At 31.2% G+C, this 9,841-nt stretch overlaps 1 protein-coding gene across 1 annotated transcript in view; it reads left to right on the plus strand.

The window, feature by feature from the left end:
* The window catches only part of LOC145325597 (uncharacterized), a 45,841-nt gene extending 36,210 nt beyond the window's left edge, over nt 1–9,631 (plus strand). The window contains exons 16-27 of the mRNA XM_080168563.1: nt 499–542; nt 797–832; nt 1,339–1,434; nt 2,065–2,190; nt 2,371–2,472; nt 2,917–3,003; nt 3,154–3,241; nt 3,866–4,026; nt 4,401–4,466; nt 5,504–5,591; nt 6,159–6,283; nt 7,125–9,631. Coding sequence (XP_080024689.1) covers nt 499–542; nt 797–832; nt 1,339–1,434; nt 2,065–2,190; nt 2,371–2,472; nt 2,917–3,003; nt 3,154–3,241; nt 3,866–4,026; nt 4,401–4,466; nt 5,504–5,591; nt 6,159–6,283; nt 7,125–7,199 — 1,094 coding nt within the window. The 3' untranslated portion in view covers nt 7,200–9,631. The remainder of the gene's footprint in view (nt 1–498; nt 543–796; nt 833–1,338; nt 1,435–2,064; nt 2,191–2,370; nt 2,473–2,916; nt 3,004–3,153; nt 3,242–3,865; nt 4,027–4,400; nt 4,467–5,503; nt 5,592–6,158; nt 6,284–7,124) is intronic.
* Nucleotides 9,632–9,841: the final 210 nt, after the last annotated feature.

Consider the following 9,841-nt stretch of genomic DNA (forward strand, 5'->3'; position numbering starts at 1 on the left):
GTCTGTTTGTCTGTCTTTTTGTCTCTCTTTTTGTCTGTCTGATTGTCTGTCTGTTTGTCTGTCTGTTTGTCTGTCTGTTTGTCTGTCTGTTTGTCTGTCTGTTTGTCTGTCTGTTTGTCTGTCTGTTTGTCTGTCTGTTTGTCTGTCTGTTTGTCTATCTGTTTGTCTGTTTGTTTGTCTGTCTTTTTGTCTGTCTTTTTGTCTGTCTGTTTGTCTGTCTGTTTGTCTGTCTTTTTGTCTCTCTGTTTGTCTGTCTGTTTGTCTGTCTGTTTGTCTATCTGTTTGTCTGTTTGTTTGTCTGTCTTTTTGTCTGTCTTTTTGTCTGTCTGTTTGTCTGTCTGTTTGTCTGTATGTTTGTCTATCTGTATTATCATGACTATATTATATCTATCTATTTATCTATTTTAGTATCCCTGGCACCTAGAGTATCAGCAGGAAGCTATATATCCATCATTATACTGTCAATGTAATATCTTATTATTTATCTATCTATTTTAGTATCCCTGGCACCTAGAGTATCAGCAGGAAGCTATATCCATCACTATCATGACAATGTAATATCTATCTATCTTGTTATCTATCTATCTATCTACTTATCCATCTATCCATCCTATTTATCTTTCTATATATCCATCTATCTATCTATCTATTTTAGTATCACTGGCACCTAGAGTATCAGCAGGAAGCTATATAATATATCCATCATTATACTGTCATAATATAATATCTGTCTATCTATCTATGTATTTTAGTTTCCCTAGCACCTAGAGTATCAGCGGGAAGCTATATCCATCATTATCATGACAATGGCTACATTCTTTTTCAACAGAAGGTAAGAATAAATTTCCATTTAAAATTAAAAAGTGATATGGAGTTATTCTGCGTGTATGTCAAAAATATTTGGCCTTCAATTGACCATTTTTTTTATTTAGAGATATTAATATAGGTTCTTTAACTGTTCTCTTGAAAAGGTTTCAAAAAAATTCTTTTAAAATAAACATTACCTACTGTTGTTTACTGTTTATCAAATTATTTATATATGAAACAATCTATTTATCCGACAAAACTACCTTTTTATGTATCTGTATATCTCTCTAAGGTAAGGCAGGCTATTATATACATATGTAATGAAAGTTTGAATGGTACTGAACAATAGAAAGCTCAGCTTATCTATCTATGTATTTATCTATTAATCTATATATCTATCTAGGGTAAGGCAGGCAAGGTGTGTGCTGAAAGCTTGAATGATACTGAACCACAGGAAGCTCAACATATCTATCTATATATCTATTATCTATCTATTTAGCAATCTCCTAATCTAAATATCTATCTATCTAGGGTAAGGCAGGCAAGGTGTGTGCTGAAAGCTTAAATGGTACTGAGCCACAGGAAGCTCAACTGATTCTCAGTGAGCTTGGACAGAAAGTCTGTAAGGTAATGTTTTATAATTTCTACTAATCATAAATCTATAAATCTGAATTATATAATCAAGTGGCAAGGATTTTAGTTTCTTGTACATTTATCCTTTAATCCATGTATGATTTTATTTATCTATCTATCTAGAAACTAGAATGTACTAGTTTTAAGGGTGTAGTTGTTTACCATCTATCTATCTATCTAGGGACTAGAGTACATAAGTCTAGGAGGAGTAGCAGTTAGCAATTCTTTCTATCTATCTAAATATCTATCTATCTATCTATCTAGGGACTGAAGTACATAATTCTTGAGGAAGTAGTAGTCTACTATTTCTGCTATTTATCTAAATATCTATCTATCTTCTATCTAGAGATTGGAGTAATACATAAGTTTTGAGGGATTAGCAGTTTATGATTCTTGATATCTATCTATCTAGGGTTCAGAATACATAAGTCTTGAGGCAGTAGTTGCCTACTATTTTTGCTATCTGTCTAAATATCTATCTAGAGACTGGAATACATAGGTCTTGAGGGAGTAGCATTTTATCATTCCTGCTATCCTTCTAAACATCTATCTATATATCTTCATCACTCTTGCTATCTTTTTTCTTTACCCCTCTTGATATCTTTCAACTATATATCTATCTAGGGACTGGAGTACATAAGTCTTGAGGGAGTGGCAGTTGGCCGGGATGATGAAGCTGAAGATATTCAATATGTTCATATTGACAGTGTCATGGATAATAAGTTTAACACTGTCGAGTGTGAAAGCAAGGTATTGTCAATCAATCTTACTTTATTTCCAACAGGGTTACTTTGGGATAAGACTATGGAGGATAAATTGATGTTCTTCCCCTAATGATACAAAATTACTCCTCATGTAGATTATAATTAGTGGTTGAAAAGTTTGGACAGTACCAGCCTTTATAAGAAATCATTTTTGTTTTAATTTCAGAGTGTGGTCCGTTTAGAGTGCAAATATTTGGAGTGTGGACACCGTCATAATGAAGAGAGAAACAATTCTAATCCTGTCATCCATGGGGACTGGCCTTGGCAGGTGGGCAGACAGATGGATAGATAGTTGACTAGATAGTTTATAGATAATGAGATTGATATATAGTTGGATATATAGAGATTTGATTATAGAGCTGGAAAAATAGTTTAATGTATAGTTAGATTGATAGTTGAATAGATAGTTGGATAGATAGTTTGATAGATAGTTGAAAAGATAGTTGGATTGATAATCAAATAGATAGTTAGATAAATAGTTGTATAGATAATTGAAGTGATAGTTTGATAGATAGATAGATAGTTTCTGACACCATCATAAAAAAAGGGAAATCAAATTATAAACAGATTTAAATATTATTTTTTGTAATATTCAAATGTTAAAAATAAACCTTTCCTGGACCTATTATATAAGCTTTACTGTAGATGAAAAACATATGATTCAAGTAGTTAGCAAGAATTCACACATACAGAAAGATTTATTATTCACTAGGTGACTATGATTAGAGAAGGAGTCCATGTCTGTGATGGAACCTTGATACATGAACAATGGGTTATGTCCACTGCCTCCTGTTTCCAGGTATTGTCAATAAATCAATGTATTTGAGAAATGAGATTTTCTTGGCTGTTATTTAAGATACATAGGTGAAATTTTCGGTGAAGATTGCCTGACTATTTTTTTATATATTGATTCCAATATTGATTGGGAATAACTTTTAATCTATAATAGGGTCAGAACAAGGCTAACTGGCAAGCAGTTGTTGGAACAGTCAGGCTAAAGAGTAGAGCACCTTGGGAGCAGTCTCAGAGGATTGTTGGTAAGTGTATCTGTTTGTCTGTCTGTTTGTGTGTCAGTCTGTCTGTCTATCTATCTATCTTTCTACAATATATATATTTATATATATATATCAATCTATTAATCAATTGATAGATCAATCGATCCATCAAATGATCTATCAATCAATTTATCAATCCATCTATTAATCTATCAATAAATATATCTTTTAATATATGTATCAATCTATCTATCAATCTAAGTATATACCTATCAATCTAGGTATTAACCTACCAATCAATCTAATCAATCTAACATTATATCTATCTATCGATCTATCAATATATCTATCATTCTATCTATTTATCAATCTATCTATCAATCTATCCAGCAATCTATCTATCAATCAATCTACCTAACAATCAATCAATCTTTTTATCAATCTATCTATCATTCTCTCTATTTATCAATCTATCTATTTATCAATATATCTATCAATCTACATAACAGTCAATCAATCTATCTATCTATCAATATATCTTTCAATAAATCTATCTATCAATCTTTTTATCTATTGATAAATCCAGCTATCAATCTTTTTATATATTGATAAATCTATCTATCAATTTATCCATCAATCCCTATTCTATTCAAATAATATCTACAGGCATGGTAAAAAGTGGAGTAGAAGGTAACGACATAGTGCTCCTGAAGCTAGAAAAGAAAATAGTGTTCTCTGATTTTGCCCGTCCCATATGTTTACCTGAAACTGACGACTGGACAAATTCCGTGGACTCTGAATGCTACAGTCTTGGATGGGACAACAAGGTATAATTTAATATTTGTTGTGACTCCAACCTTGAAAGGTTGGGGGTATCTCCTTTAAAATGTAGTATATAAACCTTCCCTGAACCTATGTAAGGCTTCCCCTAAATGATTAACTCAATCGTTTCTGTAGTTGTCTAAATCTTGAAATGTGTTAGCCCATCGAGGTGCCGTAGGCATGGGCTTACAAAACTGGTATTAATTACATCTTTTTTTTTTATTTTCATATTCGTGAAATAGTGTCTGTAACATAATGCTATACACCCTTTTTCAGTATGTCTGAAAGTTGGTTCTAATTCAGCGGATATTAATCTGTTTCGAAACCATACTGGAAAAAAAACTTACTACTTTATATCATAGGATTTATATTATTCTAGGAGGATATGCTGAGACCAATTAAATTAACAAGGACAGAACTTGCAAAATGCGAAGATAAATCTGAGGTAATCTATCTATTTATGTATCCATCTATCTATCTGGGTGTCAATTTATGTAGGTATCTATCTATCTATAATATCTATCATCTATCCATCTATCTATCATCCATCCATCTATCTACCTATTTAATTGTCTATCTTAACATCTATCTATCTAGGTGTCTTTAATCAGTATATGTACCCGTAGTATTGAAGATTCCTATGACTATCTTATTATCTATCTATCTAGCCATATACCATCTATCTTTCCACTTGTCTATCTATCTAGGTATCTGTGAACAATGGATGTACCCGAATTATTGAGGATTCCTGTGACTATCTTATTATTAATCTATCTATCAAAGTTTCTATCTAGGTATCTGTAAACAATATATTTAGTACACGGAGTATTGATGATTCCGGTAACTATCTTATTATCTATCTTTCTATCTAGGTATCTGTGAACAGTATATGTACCCGGGGTTTTGCGGATTCCTGTGACAATCTTATAATCAATCCATCTATCTATCTTTCCATCTATCTACCTATCTTATTATCTATCTATCTAGGTATCTGTGAACAGTATATGTACCCGAAGTATTGAGGATTTCTGTGACTATCTTATTATTTATCTATCTATCTATCTAGGTACCTAACTATCTACTGTGACTATCTATCCATCTAGTTATCTTTATATCTATCTATGTATCTACCTAACTATCTATCTATCTATCTATCTATCTTGGTATCTGTCAACAGTATTTGTACCCGTAGTATTGAGGATTCCTGTGACTATCTATCTATCTAGTTATTTGTCTATTTATATTTTTATCCATCTATCTATCTATCTATCTATCTGTACAGTATTTGTACCCGTAGTATTGAGGATTCATGTGACTATTTTATTATCTATCTATCTAGGTACCTAACTATCTATCTATCTATCTAGGTATCTATGAACAGTATTTGTACCCGTAGTATTGAGGGTTCCTGTGACTATCTATCTATCTATCTATTTAGTTATCTTTCTATCTATCTATGTATCTACCTAAATATCTATCTAGGTATCTGTGAACAGTATATGTACCCGAAGTATTGAGGATTCCTGTGACTCCAACGTGTCTGCCGGTGCTGGCCTTATGTGTCGAGATCAGGGATGTAACAATACTTGTGCATAATTGTCTTTTGAGGGACTGACGGACGGACAGAAGGACGGACTTACACATACAGTAAAATCAGTGAGAATGAACACTAGACTAGTCTTGATTAGTTAATTATATTTATATTATATAATTTTATTCCACAGAAGGTATACTTTTGTTTACCATCATTCAGAAGGAACATCAATTTATCGTCCATTGTGTAATCTCTTAAGATATTTTCAACATTCTCCTACTCAAATAGTTTAATCGTACATTTCTAATGATGATGAACAAAACTACCCCTTAAATTGATTAAAATTATTGTTTGCAATATTTGAATAATTCTACCTTAGAACCAACAAAAGTCTGAAAAATAAAATGAACCGAAACTAACGAAGTTAACGGGGTTATAAAACTTTGGGTACCTGTGTAATTTACAATCCAACGCCCTAACCCTATCTTTCTATGGCCTTCTTACCCCTTTGAATGTGTAGAACCTAGAAGATAGGGACGCAGCCGTTAGTTTATTATAAAATGAAGTAGAAAAAAAAACAAGTATTGAATTATCCAACGAATTAGGGAATGTGGTATTTGGTCGGAGTGTCAAGCTGGAGGAATGTGTGTGACAACGTTAACAGCAGGCCCAGGCTTTATGATGCTGTTAGTCTTACTACTGACTGGGCTGATAAAGTTGTTCATAAGGTATCTATCGATCTCTCTATTTATCTGTCTATCTATCTATCTATCTATCTATCTATCTATCTATCTATCTATCTATCTATCTATCTATCTATCTATCTATCTATCTATCTATCTATCTATCTATCTATCTATCTATCTATCTATCTATCTATCTATCTATCTATCTATCTATCTATCTATCTATCTATCTATCTACCTATCTATCTATTAACAGCAGTCCTAGGCTTTATGATGCTGTTAGTCTTACTACTGACTGGGCTGATAAAGTTGGTCATAAGGTATCTATCTATCTTTCTTTCTATCTATCTGTCTATCTATATATCTATTAACATGCAGCAGGCCAACGCTCTATGATGCTATCAGTCTTACTACTGACTTGGCTGATAATAAGGTATCTATCTATCTATCTGTCTATCTTTCTATCTATTTGTTTATATATCTGTCTATCTATCTAACTATCTATCTGTCTATCTATGAACAGCAAATCAAGGCTATATGATGCGGTCAGTCTTACTACAGACTGGGCTGATAAAGTTGTTCATAAGGTATCTATCGATCTCTCTATTTATCTGTCTATCTATCTATCTATCTATCTATCTATCTATCTATCTATCTATCTATCTATCTATCTATCTATCTATCTATCTATCTATCTATCTATCTATCTATCTATCTATCTATCTATCTATCTATCTATCTATCTACCTATCTATCTATCTATCTATCTATCTATATATCTATCTATCTATATGTCTTTCTATCTATCTATCTGTCTATCTATCCATCTAACTATCTGTCCATCTATCTATCTATCTGTGTATCTAATTATCTATCTATCTAGCAACCTGAGACCCAGGGGTACCCCGCCTCCCTCCCCCCTGTCCTACCCCAAGTCCCAAGAAGAAGAATTGGTTAAATATCATACCCGAATGAGGGTGAACATAGCACACCCTCCCCCCCCCCAAAAAAAAATGTAAATATATTGTTAGATTTAATGTAGCTTTAAATTACATTTGTTGTTACTCTGTATTGTTATGAAGATAAAGAAACATGTAGATTTTACTACAAATAATACTTTTAAAGAGAAAAAATAATTTTTAATTAAAAACTACTTCGTATCTATTGTTTGTCTTTTTATATTTCCGTCTGTTTATTAAATATCATTCTTTTAAAAGGTTTTCATAAAAGGTTTTCATTATTTGTATTTCTTGTGTAAAAAATGATGTTTTAAATTGATATTGCTGCAATATTAATGGATAAAATTAATCTTTCAGTATTTTATAACTACTTTTTTTCATCAAACCTTTTTATCCCATTGACTTTAGTAATTCTTTTTATTAAAAATTGTTTCATCTTTTTTTCTGAACAAACAAATAATCAGGGGACATTAGGCTGTTTATTACACTAGTCCCCAAAGTCTTATAATAAAGATTTCTCATTCATTAGCACAACAAACTTTGGGACTTTTGTCTAATTTTGATAGGTTAGTTTTTTTAGTTGAGTGCCCAAACGTTTCAACCGATAATTATAATCTTCGAAAGGGGTAATTATGTGTATCATCATTGGGGATGTACATAAATTTATCAGCCATTGTCTTATCCCTTTAAATCCTTGCAAAAAAAATAGTTATAAAATTGAGTTATTTAAACATATTTGATTCTTTTCATGAAAAAAATTAACAAAAAGCCTTTAGAATCCTTTTTTTAGTAGTGCAGCAACTCTATAGTTAGTCCCCAAAGTTTCATAAAATGGCATCTTGCTCTTTTTTGCTCAAAACTTTGGATACTCCAAACTTTACCACCAACAATTCTTATCTACAAAAAAATGGGTGTTTTATGTTTATTGAGGATTTGAATAAATTTTTCGTCCATTGTCTTATCCCTTAGGATCCCTAATAATTGCATACATTACTGCGCTACTTATGGATATAATTGTCCTTTGTTTATTATGCAAGAATAATAATTTATTGCATCGTTTTATAGACAGCTTTCCACGGATATTAAAATGAAAAATTATAAGTTTTAAAACTAGTTTAGTAACCCTTGAGAGGCCAAGATTTTTTTTGACAGTTTTATTTCAATATTCGTGGAAAATTGTCTGTAATACGATGCTATGCATGATTTTTCAGTAAGGCTCAGAACCGGTTCTAATCCAGCGGATATTATTCGGTTTCGAAGCCAAATTGGAAAATATTTAGCTAAATTAATAATAAATTATGTTTTTTGTTGTAGTTAGTTTTTTAATGTATATTTTAATTATTATCATTATTAGAATTGAGTTATTATTTTTTTAGTGCAATATTAAAAAAGTCTATTAGTGCTATATGTTATTTTCTAGTCTATTTATAGGAGTGGGTTCATCGCCGCATAGTGTTTTATCTAGGGTTGGGCCGGATATCCGGCAATATAATCTTTTATATCATTTAACAAAAATCCCTTTTAACAAACATTATTTTTCTTAAATTTTGGTACTATATAGCAATAAATAGTAACACCTGATTAATAGAATCAACTTAATTTTTAAGTGTTAACATTTTTTTATATAACAAAGCTCCACATTATGAAGCAAATTTGTGTTGACTACTTCAATATCCGGTTATCTGGCCGGATGTCCGGAATTAGAAATCAGCCGGACCATAGTTTTATCATGATCGCAAAAAAGACAGTTCGTGTTGTAGTAATAATATGCTAAATTGCTAATATGATACTTTTGCGGTAATGAATTCCCACCTATATATTATTATGATGATATGTGCAATATATATGAAATCTATGCCAATTCAATAATCTATATGTTATACCTATCTACATTTAGATAGGTATACTTAACCTTTAAATCATTATTTGAAATGTTGTAATGTAAATTCAATGGATATTATGTAAGCCACACTCACTTAATTAACGCATCGTATTGTAGACAGCTTTCCGCAGGTAGTAAATGAAAAATTATAAGATTAAAACCAGTTTTGTCCTTCCTAAATGGGCCGATCCGCCGATGGTCTTGGTTAACAAAATCTTATGATTTTTTATTTAATATTCGTGGAAAATTGTCTATAATACGTTGCTATGTTTAGTATTTTAGTTGGTCAGAGAACCGGTTCTAATCCATCGGATATTAATTTGTTTTGAAGCTATACTGGAAAACTGAAATTAATTATAAAACTTGTTGTAAATAATCCTGTGATATATGATAAAAAAATGTGGTTCAATTCCCCAAACTGACAATTGGACCATAGAATACCCCCCACCACCATTTATTTTTGATGTTATTGGTCCTTTTTTTAGTTTTTGCCAAAAAATGCTCCTTGTTCTGAATCTCTTGTTTTTAAATAAATTATTTTACATATTATTATACAATTTATTGTTTATTTTTTATGTGCAAAAATTCTAAATTATATATCTGTTGATTATTAAAACAGAATTTTTAGATTTTTAGAGTGTCATTCTGTAAATAAAGTATTAAGGTATTAAGCTGTCAATAACTACTGAACTGATGGGTTTTCCATTTTGGAGAAGATTCACATAGGTCCCAAAATATTTTAGTTTTCAGCTTTCAGAG

Source organism: Acartia tonsa, chromosome 8 (genome assembly GCF_053477335.1).
Source record: "Acartia tonsa isolate MP-2025a chromosome 8, ASM5347733v1, whole genome shotgun sequence".
NCBI classification, from domain to species: domain Eukaryota; kingdom Metazoa; phylum Arthropoda; class Copepoda; order Calanoida; family Acartiidae; genus Acartia; species Acartia tonsa.